The 19,355-nt window shown below is 38.8% G+C and overlaps 1 protein-coding gene across 6 annotated transcripts in view; it reads right to left on the bottom strand.

The window, feature by feature from the left end:
- ANO4 (anoctamin 4) overlaps positions 1-19,355 on the bottom strand; it is a 198,143-nt gene that overhangs the window by 43,034 nt on the left and 135,754 nt on the right. For all 6 annotated transcript variants that reach the window (XM_055712557.1, XM_055712554.1, XM_027812375.2 and 3 more), the window contains 6 exons: positions 16,051-16,157; positions 14,065-14,120; positions 13,392-13,513; positions 5,841-5,975; positions 5,000-5,096; positions 4,520-4,580 (listed from right to left, as the gene is read on the bottom strand). In XM_055712557.1, coding sequence (XP_055568532.1) covers positions 4,520-4,580; positions 5,000-5,096; positions 5,841-5,975; positions 13,392-13,513; positions 14,065-14,120; positions 16,051-16,157 — 578 coding nt within the window. The remainder of the gene's footprint in view (positions 1-4,519; positions 4,581-4,999; positions 5,097-5,840; positions 5,976-13,391; positions 13,514-14,064; positions 14,121-16,050; positions 16,158-19,355) is intronic.

The following is a 19,355-nucleotide window of genomic DNA, read 5'->3' as shown; positions in this document are numbered from 1 at the left end:
TTCTTATAGGCCTTAACTCCCAGGTCTTCTGCTATCTTTTTCTATACTATGCTTGCCCTGCTTCAGAGCTCAACCTTGCAGCTCAGTCCTCAGCATCCACTTGTACAAACAGCTGTCTTGCCAACATTTCCTCAGATGCTTCTGAAATAAGCTGTGATTTTATCTAGTAAAGCAAATGGCCTCTTGCAGCAAATAGTTTAATCCTGATCTTTCAGAAATCCTGTTCCTGTTGTATTTCAGAACAGCATTTACTATATGCATCTGACTTCTGGAATATATTCTAAATACCAGGAATGTTGCTGAAGAATGTCCTTAAATTCTGTCTCCTTAGAGAGCAGATCAATGTGAATGTTTTACGGTAGATGCAAGGTTTGTAGGAAAGTAGTGTCTAATTGATATATTTAGAAAAAAATGTTTTATGTTGGTATTTCTTATTGCCTGAAAAAAGTGTTAAATTTTTCATGAAGGCCTTCCCCCCCGTGCCCCCCCCCCCCCCCCCCCCCCCTTAACTTTCAGCAAGTGTTCTAAAGCTACTTCCTTTATCAGAGGAAACAGGCTTCCAGGTAGACAAGAAGAAATTTCAAAAAGGACTTTTCTTGTGTCCCTTAGTCTCCCAAAGATATATAGAGACAGAGAAATTACCATCAGCTCATCTTGTCTCTAGCAAAGCATAAGAAATGATAAATAGCTGGACTCTCCTGTTGGACAGTTACCAGTTACCGAACTTTGCTACTGAGCTTCAGGAAACATCTAGATAGCGATATCTTTGCACTAGCTTTCCCCAGTACTTCAGCTGGGAAAGGGAAAGCTGAAATTCCATCTGGCTCTACGGCAACATGTTGGGAGTCAACTAATTATCAAGTTTACCTAGATTTTTCTCTGAGAATGACTTTTTTTGCACTTTCACTGTCAACATATATTTGGAACAAACATCTTTCTTTCATTTTCTGTCTTTGGTAGAGAATCCAATTCAGACAGTAAAAAGAGAGGAGTTTTTCCTAGGAATGGGATCTACCTTTTCATCAAGCTCAACATATCTCAAGAAGTACATAAAGGGCAAAGTGTAGGTGTTTCCCTCTAGCACAGAAACACAAAAATTGCCATTGCTCACCTCTTTTTGAAAGCTTTAAACATCTGGAAAATATAAAGACTAGAGATTCTCAAAAGGAAGAATTCTTTTCCAGCTTCTGAGATGGTGACACCTCAGTGAGCATCAACAACAATCTGTTCACCAATAAAAATGCATTAGTGTTTATAGGGACTTACTGTTTCCTATAAACCACAGAGATTTTCAGCTTCAATCCTTTTGAAAGGGTTTTTCCTTTCAACAGAATCTCCAGTACAGGAAAGCTTATACAAACTACCAGTGAATTCCTCCTGTGTACCAAAGACAGTCTTATATTTTGTCCTTTGCTACGTCAGTCTAAAATGAAAGTTGTTTTATGTCTTTCAGGTACAGCTTAGTAAAATCATATTTTTTCCTTATTATATCAATTACTTTTACTTCTTATATAAAATTTTGCTTAAACTGGGCAGAAATACAATAAATGAGGTGATGGGTCAAGATATTTTTTGGACAAAAGTGTGTTTCTATTCCAGTTATCTCCCAGTGCACTTGATAATTCCAACCTTACTTTGATGGGACCCACTTACCCCACAGTGAAGCATTGTAAAAGATGGGTCCTTGTGCTTCAGAGTCCTACAGCCAGATTCATTGCCATTCCACAAATTGGGCAGCCCATACTGATATTTGTTGTAATTCCTCTCCCTAGCCTAGCCAAAGCAGTTTGCTCATCATTTGGAGAAGTATTTTATTTCTATTTTAAAAGTGAGCAACCCACTTTGTCCATCAATTAAACATGTCTTTAAGAGTAAAGGAAGGAAACCACCATACAGATCACCTCATGCCTGGTTTTGAAAACCCCAAGCAAATGGCTGAGGCTCCTCCCTCAAGATGGGAGTTCACGAATAGTTCTACAGACAGTCAAGAATGTACTTTAGATAATAAGACAGTGGCTAAGCTCAGGCTAAAGAGGTAACACAATTCTAGCTGCCTTGTCTTGCTTTCATTTTCTTGATTTAAAATCACTGCCATCATTATTTTGTATGCTAGTATCTGTCAAGCTGAACCATCTAGAAGGCTGAACTTTTTACAGCCAATTTGTCATGCACTTGCCAGTTGTTTCATGTTGACAGAAAACATTTCCACAGTCAAACTGCTATCGTTGTTTCTTCTCTTCTCCTACAATTTGCTGAGATGATGGTAATGCCCACATCTGCCAGCAGGCCTACTGCAGCTTGAAAATCCATTTAAGACAGACGGTAAGCCAACTCATAAAAACAGTACCAGAAAACCCCTGGGAAGTGTAGCTTTCCTTGTTCTAAAGCTGCTTTAGCCCTAACTGTGTGGAAAATACCTCCACAATTTCACTGTTGTCTCAGAAAAGTCTTATTTAAGAAACTACAGTTTTGGTGGAGCCACAGAACCGCCCCATGCCCCAAACTCTTACCCTACACTCACAACCTCCGTCCTGTTGCTACCTCTACATCCCTCTTGGCAACAAGCTCACAAGCATGGTGTAAGCCAACAAAAGTGGTGGGGAAGTCTCTCACCTCAGACACTGTCCAATAGTCTCTTCTCCACTAGCCAAATCACGCAGAGGGCAGCATTTGATATATTTTTTCTTATCTCTCTGTGGGCTTATGTTCTGGAGATGCATGGATGGGCAGCGCATTTCCCACTCCTGGCAGGCTGGTGGGGAGATATCCCCAGAGGGGATTGGGTCTGGGAGTCTAACAGTGATTCTGGAGGGGAAGGGAGGAGAGGCTAACCAGAGTGAGGTGCAGCTCCTGTCAACCAGGAACAGGAAAGAGAGAAGGCCTGCAACATTTTGTAGGCAGGCATGCTCAACCTGCTCAGCCTTCTCCCAGGCTGCAACCACAAGGCAGGACCAGGCATGGTTACCTAGGTGAGGGACTCACCTTACTTAGAGCTGCTTTTCCTACAGCCCTGGCTCTGGGCAGTGCTAAGACAGGTGCAGTGCTGTAAGCACAGCTATTTCCTGATATCAGTAACTGTTAAGGAGGAACAAAAGCACTTGTGCAAAAAGCTGCGCTCCAAAGATACGCTCACCAGCAGTTAGGAACAGTGACATAAATGTTCAACAGTGTTAACACATTGATTTTCTCAGCTGAGATGGAAGTCCCTGCCTCTAAACTGTCTTGGAAATTTTCAACTTCAGTGAGCACATAGAGAACAAGGTTGGAAAAGCTGAGTAAACATCTAAAAAAATCTTTAAATTTTTGGTGATCCTCAGCTCTGGTATAGCTCTAAAACAACACTGAAATACCAAGGAGAAACATAAAATCTGTGGATTTTTTCCTTAATGTAACTTGTGGTATTTTAACACTGTCAATATTACATGAAATGGCATGAATAGGCTTGATTAGTATACGACCTAATTTTATCAGTTAACTAAGACAAAAACAGAGTTTTGGAGCAAGGAACTGAGACAGACAGGTAGGCTAACCTGTGTTGTTCTGATGGCTCTGATGTTGCCTCCTGGATATCTCTTGTGCCTCAGTAAAGAGATTTGCAATTTAAAATGGAGATTACAAGAATTACTTGGACATCTTTCCAAAGCAGTTGGAGGTGTTTGAGTAAGAACAGGAGAACGATGGCTAAATCAGGATAGGTCAAGCACCTGGAGCTGTGAGATGGATGCCATTTTTCAGGCACCTCATCGAGCCATTTTCTAAAGGTGTTAACCTTCTCTCAGAATGGCATGGTAGCAGCTAAGAGTCTGGGCATGCTCAGGGCATATTTGAAAGATTTTTTTGTGCTGCCAGAAATCATTGTTTCCTCTTACCTTCAATTCTGCTCACAAGACCACAGTACAAAGAATAGTTGAGCCAGAAATAGAATTGTCCTATGGGCAAAATTCAGCCTCCATGGCAACAGTTAGACCACTCTTGGATCAATTTGTCACTCAACTCTCACATTTATTTCACCAGTTTTGCTTTAATTACAACCGATTTACATGTATTGTAATTAAAACAAAACTGATGAAGTAAATGGAAGATTTGGTTGAATGGCAAACCAGCTTACATATATTTAAGTTTTCCTGCTGTTCTACAAGGTGGGAAAAACAATACATTAATTCATTTTAGTACAGACACTAGACTAAGCTGCCCTAAGCTAAGAGAAGCCCTGAACAGTAACAGAGAAAAGGCCTCAGAGCCAACAGATCAAAAACCAGTTACAGCCCACCCCCCAGAATATAACTATCTGCATAGACACTACATACTGCACTCATGTTTTTATTTTAATCAAAATTATCACATAAAAACCTGATTTCAACCACTTCCATCTTCCTTTTGCAGAAATAGAAAAGAATCAAGCCTATATTGATTTTCTCAGTGTTTGAAAAAAAAAAGTGCTAGAAATTACAAAGGCCTATGTTGCATCACAATCTTTAAGAAGATTGTGCAATTACTTAATATCAAAACAAAAACTTACCCCATACCGCCATGAAGACAGCAAAAAAGACAGTCGCTCCATTGTCAAAAAGGTGGGTTACCTGAGGAATACATATATTAATAGTGTGATCAATTTGTGATAATTTGTGCCTACTTGGCAGCCTGGCCTGGGACTGCCCCCTGGCAACACCATGCGTGAGCATCATTTCAGACCCAAAGCATTAGTTTTATGGAGCCACATAGAAAGGATGGATCATAAGATAAAGTCTGATGCCAAGGACATCGTAGCACATGCATCTAGGACATGACCTCGGGGACTGCTGAATCTCTTAAGTGCAAATTGCAAAGTGTATTACAACCCACACTAAGTCTTGGTAAAAGACAGTGAATGTTAATATTGGCTGAACTTGATCTGCTCTTTCAAGATTTCAACTACCCAAGCTCACTAAAGACAAATGCAAAAGGCAAAGTTAATGCTTTTACCAGGAAAGCATTTCTATTTGCATAGTTCAAAACATACCTTGGCATAAACACAGCTGTCTGACAACCTCATGAAGGGACAGTATTTATCACATATAGGACACATTATGATATCTGTAGCTTGACAGACTTCTTTACTGGAAAAATAGTAAAGATAATAATTAATAGTTTGATGCACAACAATCAGTCTTAAAATGGATTGATAAGTATCACTAATAATCAGTTACGTATTGAACAATACTGGGTCTGTAACTAAAGCCAAGATGTTCATAACTGCATATATATAATTAATATTTCTTGACTGTCTAAGACTTCAAAGTATATAGTCATAACTGCAGAGGCCAGATCTTCAGGGCCAGCTGAGAAGCATCTCTTTACCATTTCCAGCTTCTCCTTGAGTCAGAAGTGACCTTTAGTAGGAGGGTGAGGATGACTGCAGATAAAGTTAAGCTTAATGTGTTCTTAAGTGTGCAAGAACATAGAGGTGCAGCACTCAGCAGAAGGTCCAAGGCGTTCATCTGAAGCATGCCTCCCTGTGGTGCATCTTTGGGAGGGGCCTTAAAAACAGTGAAAATTCCCCACTCTTCTGCTGGCCTGTTACAATAGTAATGAAGTAGCCCTACGTTTTCCCTACTTCATACTGAGTTACCAGCATCATCAGCAACTGGAGCTGGGCAAGAAACATTGCCTCCTATCCCAATTCAGGAGCACAAAACAAGGAAAGCTTGATACTGGGTACCTTATGAGAACCAAGCACACTCTTTTCCTCAGTATTCATTCAACCGTTCAAAATCAAATATTTAAAAGTTCCTGTGAAATTCTCCTAAATTATTCATAATAACACACAGTTGTAATTTCCCCTGTAAAAGTGCCCACATTACCTGACTTGGCAGTGGTTCAAAGTGGTGACTCCATACAAAAAGACAAACAATCCGATGAAGGCAGCTGGGAAGAGCATCCCCGTGTACCAGCCTAACCAGGCAAAGTACAGCCCAATTTTCTCACCGAAGTACCGTCTGTTTTAAAGCAGAACACAGCAAAGTTACCTGCTATTTAGAATAAATCTGCTTAATCTTGCTTGTTAATAGAAAATAAGTATTTCTATCATATCCAAAGAGTAGATTAGAGAGCAGAGTCAGAATTCCCTGAAGAAAAAGCCTGCAACTAGGTTTCTAAATCCATGCTGAGGGATCTGCCTTACAAATGAACTTAAAACATTAATTTAAAATTCACTAACAACAGTTTACAGTGACATGAGTGGAGACCTCAGAAAGGAAACACTGAGCTCATTTGTAACTATGAAACACCTAGTTCTTTGTATCTGGGAAATTGATGGCTTGCCTTTCAGCTGTACTTCTGAAATGCATTGAAATCAGTTCCATCCCTAAAACTGGTATAACAGCAAAAATTATTTAGGCTAAAATTATTTCTAAAAAAAATAATCAGCCAGAGGTTATTCTCCAATCCAGTTCATTTTCATTTGATTCTTTCTTTTCTCAGCTCATTTCCTAGAAAACTAATCTCATGATTCTACCACAGGTGGAAAGTAAAGGGTAAGTGAGGTCCACCAAATATCTTTATGTGTCATCTTGCACTCCTTTGAAGAAAATAGTTTGAATTAATCCTTATTTGTAAGTTATATTGCTTAAACGCTAACAGCAAAATGGCCAGGAAGCTCCTATTTGCTACATATTCATTAGCATTTTTGTTCTCCCAAACACAACCAAACCTTTATTTATGTGTTAAGGAATACATCAAGCATACAAAAAAACCTGCTGAACTCAGCATAGGAGCAGGCTCATGCATTGTCTTGTGCTTGATGGTCTTGTGCACAGTAGGCAAATGATCAGATTAGGATGCTTTACAAATCAATATGTAATTGTTGTGATAACAATGAAGATGACAGGAGATTATTTGCAAGATTAGTTTTAAAGAATGAGGCAATATGATATTCTTGCACTTCAGAGACTTTGCAGACAAACCTGCATACCAACTGAATTTGAGAATAGCTGCTGATGAAAACCCACTCTTATGCTAACGATGCAACTTCTGATATGTCCAGAAACAAAGAATGCAGTGAGCTACCACTGCTGGCTTCTTCAAGCTACCAGAAAACATCTTTAGTAAAAATTTCACAGTGAGGAGGAAAAGACCCATGATGGGCTTTAGGGCTGGAGGCAGTAGAGAATACAAACACTTGGTCTGAAATGGACAAAATCATCTGTTTTCAAATGGGTATAAAAAATTTCCTGTGGGAGCAATATCTGTCTCGGCTGAGCTCATGCTCTGCTGAATGATACTGACCACTGATTATTATCATTTGAGTTTACCGGATCTGTATGAGAAGCCAAATATTGTCATGTTGCTTTTATTCTGTCATTCAACAGAGACTCAAATTTACAGGCTAAAGAAGTGGCAAGATAACAATAACAAGGGCAGCAGGTCTGGCTGTAAAAAGACACACTGGAAACTGCTTTTGGAGTTCTGACTTACGAGTGTTAGTGAACCCTTTGGCCTAATTAGGGCTGACACCTAGGATGTCAAGCTGTGCCTGCTGCACTGAAAAGGCAAGCTCACACTTTGAACTTACTTCCACTGAGTATTTACAATCTGTTTTTCTCCACGTACATAGGTCACAGTAGTGAAGGAAACCTAACATACATCAAGATTTATTTATTTCATTCCCTACATTCAAGGATAAATGTTTCCTTGTTCCATTTGTTGAGCCTTTCCACCTTACAGTGCAAACCATAGTACTTTTTTTTGATCTAGAGATCAAACAGATTCATCCTAGATGAAGACCAAAGCAAGGCTTAGTGTGTGTATAAAGAAGAATGGACATGACGGCAGCAACCCAAATCTCTGCAACATAAGGAAAAGGTGTCTGAGGCCATTTGTGAGCCTGGTTTTTAAACCTAAGTGCAGCATGTTGACATTACTTTGATACATATTGGTTTAAATATGGACAAACAGCCTCAGTCTTCCACTATTGCCCTTTGCTTCACAGCTTGTATTCCACAGGTTGTACTATTGTAATTTGCATCAGGATAAAGTTAATATTTAATTTCTTCTGGCCCTGTAGCTAGCATGTTTTTTCTGAAAGTTTCTGCTCAGATACCATTAGGTTGAGTGCTATAGAAACAAACGATGACAGTAATAAGGTCTTTGGAGGCCTTCCTAGGTTCCATATTCAGAATATTTCCACATTCATTTCAATCCATAATTGGGTTAGCCTGGACCATCATCAGGAGATGAAGATGATTTAGGGATACCTTTGCCACTCTTTCCCTTCAAGTTGCACCAGATATGAAGAATAAACTCTTTATTTCTTCTCTGTCGCTATATGCAGAACAGAAATTTCATATAGCTCTCCACAGTGATGGCATTTCTCTTACCTGTATGCTGGCACTTTAGCCAGAACGCATTAATCTACATGAAGAATTCTAGAGATTTTTTTCCTAGGGTGCATCACTGTGCATTAGTTATACCTAAATTTCACTGATTATCACTCTGCTCATTGACACCCTCTTCAAAATTTTCCAGTGTTGTTAACACCTGCATTTTTGTTAACTTTGCTAACTTATTACTATCCAACTTTTCATATTGTTAATAATAATAGAAAACAATGTTTGGTATCTTTGATGGTTCTTCTGTCTCCCCTGAAAATTTCCTCCACAACTAATATAAAAAGCACAGACAAAAAAACCCCAAGCACCTAATAGAATAATCCATATCACCTATCCTCATATATGGTGCACCATTAGAACTATAAAAAAAATAAATAATATTCAGCTTCTCCATTTTATGCTAGTGTGTATACTAGCCCTCCAATATCATCTGCCTTAATCTGTCTCTCCCCTCACTGCATTCCAGTGGTAGAACTATCACTGATTTAAATGGGCCAAGATTTCAACCTCAGTATTATAAATCAGGCACATTTTTAAAAAGTATTAAGCTAGAAAGACAGACTTTAGATGCGTAAAACATGATACTGAATCATTCTGTATTTAACAACCTTCATTATATAATCTTTTGCTTTCAGGATACCTAGAAGGAAGTCATAGAGCTAAAATATAGACAGGTTTGGACTCAAGCCAAGAACCTAGTGGTGGGAAAATCACTCAGGGGAAATTAGAGAAAACTGGGGTCTGATAGAAGTTGTAGTATTACAGAAACCCTTTTAGAGTAAAACACAGTTGCCACTTTCAGGATGGTTGGTATGCATGGAATCTGCTCCACCATGGCTCCCTAGGCAGCACAGCCTGCTATCCTAGAGGTGCAGTGGAGGGTGGAGTGGAGTGAAGACACTGCAACCAGGCTCTGCTGTACTCCCTGCAGGATTGAGAACCTGATGGTACCACACAGCTGATAAGCTGCATAGTAGCTGTCAGCTGGGAAATACAAGAGAAGATGTCCATTGCTGAGGCAGAACTGTGGTGAAATCGTTTTCCTTAGGCAAACCTTGCTCATTATATTCTCATTATAATACTAACACACACCTCCATCCCAAAGTTGCCCACCTCCAAGGTACGATCACCCCTCACCAAGCATGCACTTTATATTTTTATTGGCTATATCTTTAAATGAGAAGTGAGAGAACTTTACACCAATCAATAATAAAAGAACGTATGACTAGAGTCACTCAAGATCCACCTGAGAGTAAACAAAAGTATAAAAAGTAGACAAATGAGGGGAGAAGTTAGGGAAGACTCCATCATAACTTCCGGGATCGGTCGATAGGCTGAACCTGTCTTGTCCCCCATAGGGACGCCTATCAGGAAAGAACTTTATCTCATGCATGCTTAATAACTAACTCATGCTAGCCTGATTATAGTTTGGTTGTATATTACTTCAAGCTTGTTTTTGCAGATAGTCGCTATCACTGGCAATCACAAACCTTAATTTGTCACTATTTTATATTAATAGTGTTATTCTGTAAACTATCAGTGTTAGTCCTTTGTGTGTGCTAGCAGTCACCTGCAGTGGGTCACAAATTCGAATAAAGTGGGAAGACCTGCCGAGGGGTCCCTCTTGTGCTGTTGGTGCATTTCCCTGAACAAGTCAGTTGAATCACCCTCTGATCCAGCAGGGCTGTTCAGTGAAGGGTCCCTATAATGGGATGCTGACAGACTGGTTGGGCACAAGGGTCTCGGCTTTCCTGGGGCGCTGATAGACAGATCCTTTCACATGACACTATATCTTCATTAATTCTTTTTCAGGTCAGAATGAAATCCTATACAGAGTTTTTTACATCACAGAAACAAGTTGTGAGGGAGCTAGAACTTTCCAACGGGTGTTTTGGCCACATGAAGCTCTCATGTCAGGGGCAATGGGATGGGGAGGAAGGCTTGACAGGAGACTGAAAGGGAGTTGTCAGCTTGCAATCAAGTCATTTAATGTAAACAGAGTAAAACACATTACTCAGACATTACACTTGCTTTCAGGTTCATTCAGGTAGCTTTACAATCACTTTATAAATAGTTTTCTCCTTCCCTTTATGTCCTGTAAATAACATGCACAAGCAGCAGCAGAAGCAATTTGTGTGCAGCTGAGAGGGAAGTAACTATGCACAGAAGTGTGAAGAAGGTGCTCCAAAGCTCCCGGGAATCACTGCAACAGTGTCTATTGATTTACATGGTCCCAGAGTATATAAATACAGTAAGTCCCGCCTCTTTCCAATTGCTATCAGTTGTAAGGATCTTAAATTATTTTTGTAAAGTAACGATGGATCCTAAATTCCAACAGAAGTGTCATTAAAATCATGGTACCACATCTGTTGATTAATGAGAGCCTTTGCAATTGTGCCAAGTCTGCGCATTCATAAGTGCCATGTGTTTCAAAGCAGAGTGAAAGCAGAATCATACAATTCCCCTCAAATGATTTTTTCTTGTTTATTTCTAGCAACTAGTAGCTCCATAACAGCCAGCTGATGAGATTAAATGAAATCTGGGAGGCACCAAACTGACAGCACCAGAGATGTAAGGCCTCATATTAATAGCTAAGGAAGAAATAGAACAGCACCAAAGTATGAATAATTTCACCGTTGCAGCAACTTGACTTTAAGGTGGAAATATCACATCTATTAATGAGACAATTATATTATCTACATCTAATTTACTCCTTAGCCTTTCTAAAGCATATAGTAAAGGGGAATGTCAGCAGGCAGCAATAAGTTCTGTCTAGATTTCTGTGAAAGAATTAACATCCATCCACTGCTTTTGTACAGATGGAAACACCACTCCCTTCAAGCACACCCCACGTAGCTGTTGGTATGGGAAAAAGGCAAAAAAGTTGCTCTTGATGCAGAACTGGTACTAAAAAAGCTTCTGTTTAAAATATGCATGCTGAGATGCTCTGAGTGAAATGAACAACAGGTCTCACTGGTGTTGTCAGCTCTTCACTTGACACGTGAGCTGCTGAGAGTGGCAGTAGATAGGAAAGATTCAGGAAGAGCTAAGGAAATGTGAGGGATCTATTATCTGTGAAAGGAGAAAAAAGGAGGCATTCCCTCCCCTTTCCTGTCACCTCTCCTTCAGTGAATTCATTGCAGCCACGCCAGGCTGGGCTGGGACGACAGCTTTGAACCCTGCTGAGCACTATGGCTACTGAGACTCACGCTGCTGTGAATGCTCAGGGAGCCTCACAGCTCTCCCTGCCCCCTTCTCCTTGGTTAAAGACCTACTCTGACCCACCACAGAACACTCATGAGCTCAGCTAGGGAATCTGCTATTTTGATTGCTTTTTTTCTTTTGTAAAATATCTGTGGAAAAATCTGTGGATGTCACTGTCTGATGATAAGCTAAAGCATCTTACAAAATCTTAAATATCAAACCCAAGATACTCAAGAATGCTGCTACCAAGGTCCAGAACAATCATGAATCTAACCTTGCTCGTTCTGTTACCATTTATTCTCAAGCTTAAAAAAACTTCCAGATGCCTGAATGTTCATATTCATAAACAGAATTAAACCAAACCCCAGATATTGGGTCAAGAACACTTTCACAAGCAAGAAATGTTGATGAAGAACAGTTGCCTTGACCACCTTGGACAAATGATTAAAATGTTATAAAAATAAGTTGTTTATACTGCGACATTAATATCTTCTTAAATACTGGAAAATTAAAAATTAAAAATTTAAGTATAACTATTGGCCTCTCTGTAATGTAATTTGACAAAAATTCCATATTTCTGTCCAGGCCAGTGTATTTAAAAAAAAAAAATGCTTTGAGCTTTGAGGATTAAATTATGAAGTACAAACACATTACTTTGTTTTCTAAAGCATTTTAAGAATTACGTGACTCAGTAAAACTTTTTTTATTTTGTTTCTCTGTGAACCTTTTCTCCATGGAAATTGAATACCTCCTACTTTATGAATAGATAGTTTTTATACATCCTTAATAACACCGTCTGTCTCCAGGGCCACTCTGCACAAATCTTTCATCTGAAAGCAATTTTGAGAATCAATAAAAGCAAAATTTCCCATCAGTTACAGAACTTATAAAAAGAGAAATTAATATGCTGGACCAATTGTGTGCTCTGTATGATCCTTCCCAATGGCTGACGTATCTTCAGTGACCCCAATACATCTTAAGACTTCATTAATAGCGCCTTGTAGCTTCATATTCCTCTCTCCAAGTAGAAAAAGCCCATTAATGTGCAATAATGGTTCTGCCAACATGATCAGTAGAGGCTCTGGCTCTCTACATATGCATAAAAAATACCTAATCCTCTATGAGCACATGCAAACCTATTTGAAAACGTTATTTAAAAGGGCTATAAGAACTTGGTGTCACATCTGAGCTTTCTCAGTGTTTCTTCTTTGCAGGCTTCTTCAAGATGAATATAAATCCTGGCTGTGGTGATGTAGCTGGGCTGAGTTTAAGGGAGGTGTAGAGGAGAAACTTCCACCCATCTACCACTAGGGCTGCTGAACACAGTAGTACATTCAGTGACTGTAAGCTCTGCTCTGTGCCATTTGTAAAGATCATGAAACTTCACCCAGTGCTCCTTCTGTGGTTGCTTTTTGGGAAAAAAGAATATCTAGTTGATGACAGCCTGTTTTTCACCAAAGCCATGCTCTGCCGGGAAGAACTCCTCAGTGGACAGACATGCAACCAAGTTTACCCAGCCTCCAAAGGTTTCTCTCTTCCATGTTTTTTTCCTCTCTTAAATATTCTGCAAACCCTTCATTAGAAATTATGGTGTCAGGAAACTCTAGAAGGAAATTTCCTTCACTTTCAGGTCCTCCTACAAGCTTCTCTATAGATACTTTGAAAGTAGTGGCAACGTGAATTAAATGGATTCCTATGACCTCAGGAACAGTTTCTAAAAAACACATGAATTAACTGAGATTTTCATGGCTTTCTCAGAAAAGAGATAACCTATGCTCAAAGCACCTATAATGTGATGTACTAAAAGCAGGGAAGTCTTACCTCACGAGATCCAGTGGCTGGTATTTATACCACACTCCCCAGGAAGCCCAACATTCATAGAGCAGATGCCTGTGGTTTTCTGCCCCATGGGTTCTTATCGAATTCTTACTTCTGTAACTTCCCTAAAATACAAATCTGGACATTAATGAACAACAGCAGCAAAAAAAGAATATCTAAGAAATCTCTCTCACTCCCAGTATGGATAACACAATTTATGCAAGCCTCATACTTGTGCTCCAAAAGCTAAATAATGACATTAAAAGGACAATTTCCTCTGACTTCAATAAGATATGTTATTATTCTTCCTAAGGAAATTATGATAAATGGTGTTCAAGTCAAAGGCTATAAACTGGAGAATCTAAAAAAAAAAAAACCAAAACACCAAAGCATGATATTTTTTCCCTTTGAAAACATACTCACTTATCAAACCCAAATACTTTTTACAGAACAGATCCAGAACAACTCTCCTCATTCATCTCTTTTTGCAAGAAAAAAATCCCATTTTTTTTCCCAAGAAAAAAGCGCTTTGAATTGAGAGAGATGTCAGAAGGAGATGCAGAATGCAAGAGAGTAATAGCATTAATAAGATTAAGAATAAATGATTACGCAATTAAGAATTTATTTTGTGGGAAATCTTGGTACAAAATGAAAAAAAAAAAACTGAGAAAAATACCTCATGAAGAGGAAATGCAGCTTCATAGGAGCCATTACTGAGCAATCGATTCAGACCTAAGAATCAAAAGTATCCAATTATTTACCAATAGGACCAGAAAACTGCTAAGTAAAAAGCAAAATACATTTTCATAATAAGCTGGCTAAATGAAGTTTGAAGCCCATTGACAGTAAAAGATACATATAGAAAAATTCATCTTCTGTAGATTTTGATGAACTAAGATATAATACAAGGAAAGACTTGTTCAAATATTACTCAAAGTCTGTCATTTATTATGCTGGATGTTTAAAGATTCATTTGTCAAATCTATCTTTAGCATAACTTCAGTGAAATCAGGGACCTCACACCAGGATTGAAGCCTGACCTCATAAATTATTGTCTAAGGAAGCTATTTAGATGAAAGGCTGTATTTCCTGAGAGCTGAAAACTTCAGGGAAGATCTTTACATTTTTGAACTGCAGGCCAGTAAAGAAACTGAAACTTAATTTCCATATGATAACACTGTAAATGTTCCGTTTATGTCTTATGAAAGCTTCTGGACTAACAGGTAGAACAGGAACAAGACAGGCTGCAGTAGTACAAGACCAGAAAATATACTTGAACTTGAGCCAAACAGAGTGCTACTTAGCACAAAAAAGTAATCATAAACCCCACTTAGTCAGGCCTTGTCCCTCTTTAATGAGAACCTTGAGAGAAATAATGAATGACTGCTGAGATGTGGGCACTTTTCACTTGGAAAGTCACCAAAATAGGACTAAACAACCATCAGGCAATGCAAACCTAAATACTGGCACTAACAGCCTGAAGGCATTTGAACCCCATTGACCAAGAGGCAAAGAGTCCTGATTCCTTTTCTAATCCACAGGGGAATGATAGCAGCAAGAATACAGCAATGAGAAGTATTAATTAAACATAAATAGCACTTTCAGTGATGGCATTAGTATCTGCTTGGCAAGTATATGCTTTCTTCCAAAGTCTCTAGCAGAAAAGCAAAACCTGTACAGCTGAGCAGGGCTTTGCTCTGCCCAATGATCAATGCAAGGTTGTGTTCCTGGTAGGTACAACACAGATATGTGAGGGAGCTTGGGATCTTGAGACAGTCAGGGACTGCAAGTGTGTCTGCTAGATGCAGTGACTGCATGCACCGTATGAATTCTTCCCCTTCTTCTCTCCCCTCTGTTCACTGCCACTGCTGAGAGTTATTTCTGCCCTCATCCCAGGAACTTAAGAGGAAACAAGTGAATTTCTGGGATGTTTCTCTACCTTTTTAGGAAGGACAGGGTTTAAACAGCAGGGAAATTACATAGGCTGCAGGGACTGCCCCTTTGTGATGCCCCAGTCTCTATGTGGTAAACAAGCAGTATGTGCTGTGTATCACAAGACAGAAGAGGGCCACTGTTTTATGCTCTAGCCCTCCTCTGCCACTGCCTGCTTTCCAAAGTTCCACTTCACCCACTGTTTGAAAGTGGTGCCACAGTTATGCATGGCATCCTTTGCACTGAGGATAGCATTGGTGAACTCCCTTTTGACTTACAGCAGCTACAGAGATACAAAACCTTCCATCTCCCTTAAGAATGGACAGGTATCCAAGGATACAGCTCTACAGGCTGAGATGTACAGCAGCAGCAATCTTGCCGTGCTTCCAAATACATTTTTATGAAGGAGTAAAAGTTTTTCTGCATGAATCTATCTGCTTCTCCAACGTCCTTAATCTGTACATATTTCTCACTTAAGTCAGTCTCTTTCCTTGCAGAGGTGATAAATCCCATGTGGTGACATCTGTGCCTGTGAAAACAGCCTGATATTACAGGGAAATGATCAAGTCTTCCAGGCAAAGCCTCTACAACAGCAGTGGGTGAGATCTAAACAGCTCAAAACTGAGGTGGTTGAAAAGCAAGCAAGAGTCTGTTATGAGCCCAGGCAAACTTTGCTTTTTTTTGGTGGGACTTAGGACCCATGTTTAGAAGGACATTGCTCAGCACTTACCAATTTTGTTTTTCCCTTCTTCGTATTTCACTCTTTGTAAGATATGGTGTACAATTCTACTTCTTGTAGCATTATTGAAGAAAGTATCTTTGTTATGTATGATGAAGCTATATAAAAATAAAAAGGGAATTTCAGCAACATATAGTAGCATGTTTAAAGCAAATATTGAATTCCATTACTTTCTATAGCACACTAAAAATGTACAGAATGTGAGCAAGTGCAAGGAAGATTAAAGGACACGAGATTAAGTGAGATGATTCACCGGATGAGATGATATCAATAATAGTATTCATTCCCTAACAAAGAATTACATGGAGAAGTCTGGAGAAAGGTCAAAGTTATTTAAGCATTCCTTACTATAAGCATTCACTGAAAACTACAAAATATTTCCACAAAAATTTGCAAAAGCATAAGGTTTGTAAGTGCAGCTGTAGAAATTCACATTTGATTTCTATTTCAGGCTTCTTTATTATGCTTTACCATTAAGAGTCAAATGAAAACATCCACTTGGTAAAACCATTTAATTTCCTACTGAAAATGAAATACTATGTTAGAAACAGAAAACATTACATACTCTTATGTTTGGTCCTGGAGGCTAAAATAGAGCAGAAGATTAGCTTTCAGAAGCTACTTACAGAGTTATGTATGAATGCAGATTCAATAGTTTACACAGAATTGTGATGAGCCCAGGAAAATTGTTTTTTAAAAAAGAAAAGGACACAAAATAGATTGGATTGATTAGATTAGCTGGCATAATAGATTTTATATGGATCTCTTAATCCCAATAGACATACTCAAGGAAAACAAGATATTTTAGCATATCATCATAATTATAGGAAAAATGCAAACAATATAAGTGTTTAGAAATACTGTTTCGGCTTGTCAATCAAATACTGCTCAAGACTTCTTACAGTTGCTTGAAGTGTGTAGGTCTTCAGGATAGACTGTGAAACTTGTTTAGATGCTCAAATAAGTAGATAAGTAAAGGGATTTTCTGATTAAGTGGTCCTGCGCATATATTGAAGAAAGTAAACATTTTTTGAAATGTGGTCCTTAGTAACTGACTGAAGGGAAAGGTTCATATTTTTTAAAATACTTTGGATAGGAAGTAAGTTTGTTTTCCTCCTCTGTGTTGGTGAAGAGCTAGAGGATAGAATAAACTGATAAATAAAATGGTAAATTCATAAAGATGTTATAGAAAGACCAGCCTGTAGGACTGCACACTAGACAAATCTGACTTTAACAGAGATAATCTTGACAGGGAGCTTGGTATAGAATCATGTCATCTTGTCTTCTGCACGACGTGGGACCCACTGCTCAGTTTTCCCCTCAGGTAATTTTACCCAAAGGAAAACTCGCTTTTTCAGAATAAATCTTTACCCATGGGAGATCATACATGGCTTTTCACCTCCACAGTCATTTGGAAAAACAGACAAGGAGTCCAGCTTCTGGACTTGGGGGGCTTCATATGCTCCCTCTTTACTATCAAAATTCTCTGCTGAATTTTCCATACAAGACAATCTGAAACCAAACATAAGGAACTTACAAAGGCAAGTAGTAAAAAACTTAGAGTAAAGGTATAAAACCCAAGTTGCTCTAAGAGTACCATAATTAACGAAACCTCATTTTCTAGAGGTTACCATCTCATGTCTCCTTTCCCACTCCACCCCAGATACTCACAGGTCATTTCTGCATCTGCAATCTACTCAGTACTGTACTTCTGGTTTCCTCGCACATCCCTACTATTCCCAAAGCCCTACATGTGCCCTGCAGTACCTACTGAAATTAATTTGATTTATGCATATTGGCTGACCACCAGGTCTGTGCCAATTTACCGATGGGCTGCTACCAAACAGGATATACAATTGGTGTGTACTAGCAGCTGCCTTTTCTGTATAGGTACAATATTCTACTTCAAGCTGCTGATTCTTACAAAGTAAACAAGACTGTGCTTATCTTTGATACAGCTACACCTGTACCAAATGTAGCTGAAAGTAATCAGTATGTAAAATAGTAAGTATTAGAAGGATTTTGACAAAAAGAAAATACAGTCATCACATAAGTCTTAATGCTTAAGGATGTTAGATGAAAAACCAACCTAAACTCTGAACCAGATAGAACAGAATTATTTCCAGCTGAAGCTGGAGCTCTGTATTAGGCTTTTTTAATAGCAGCAGAAACAAATTAGAAGACAGTAGTAGATCAGAAATGAACAGTTAGCATTTTCCCCACTTTGTTTCATTTTCTTTTGATATCTGACTTTCCAAGGTCTCACCTCCCAGACAGTGTTGAACATTAAAAACCTGTGAAGATAACTTATGAAATCAAAGTAGCGCAGTAATTTTCATTCTGGCTTAGCTACGAGTTCTTGTAGGATTCAATTGAAAGTTGAATCCCCTTATCTGAGAAACTAACAACATCGATTCAGGTAATACCAATAATATTAACCTATTTTCCTTGTAATGCAAGGTTATTTGGCCATCTGTTACCATGACTATGTCATATTGCAACCATAGGTAGTTATTTCAGCAATTTTTCTGGACAAGTAGGTTAATAGGTTTTCTACATTTAGACATTTCTGTTTTTATGAGTCATGAATGAAAAAAGGCAAAAATAAAGCATTATGCAATATTAAAAAGAAATAAGAACTACTTGTTTAAACAAACACTTCCATCATTTGCATGTATTTGTAAATTTAGCAATTTTGATCTCATGTGTCCAAGAAGGAACTGCCAGATGTGTCTGTGAAGCAGATGTCAACACCTCAGTATAACTGCCACAAAGAACTCTGCCTGTTCCAGAACCAGCTGAAGCAGTCCTAAAACATGTGTGAGTATAAGAGGCTCTTCTCAGCCCATCCTTGTGCCAGTAAAAGGCATCTGAGGGCAGGAGCGACAACTCACCATGGCTAGATCTCACCATGACTAGGCTAGGCCAAGAACATGTCCTTCAGCATTTTCCAACATTGCTCATGGAGACATGGATGCAGCAGAGATGCTAAAGTTCACCAAAGATGAAAAAGAAGTGCCAAAATGAGTCCTCTGGATGTCCTGTCCATCCCTAAAAATGTCATTGTTTTGGAATGGAATTGCATTTGGTAAAGGTTAAAAAAAAATCCTCACCTATTTTTCAATATAAAAAAACCCCAACTTTTTTTTTTTTAATCCATTTAATTCAAATACTCAGATTATTTCTGTGAAAAGGTCTGTAAAGTAGCCCTAGAAAGAGCAGTATCACCACAACCAAGCAAACAGGGAGCTCTGGCACAGGAAACAGAAATAGGCAGACATGAGTGGGAGGCGTTG

Source organism: Falco cherrug, chromosome 5 (assembly GCF_023634085.1).
Source record: "Falco cherrug isolate bFalChe1 chromosome 5, bFalChe1.pri, whole genome shotgun sequence".
Lineage (NCBI taxonomy): Eukaryota > Metazoa > Chordata > Aves > Falconiformes > Falconidae > Falco > Falco cherrug.
The sequence above is the reverse complement of the archived record's forward strand: the minus strand, read 5'-3'. Positions and strand labels throughout refer to the sequence as shown.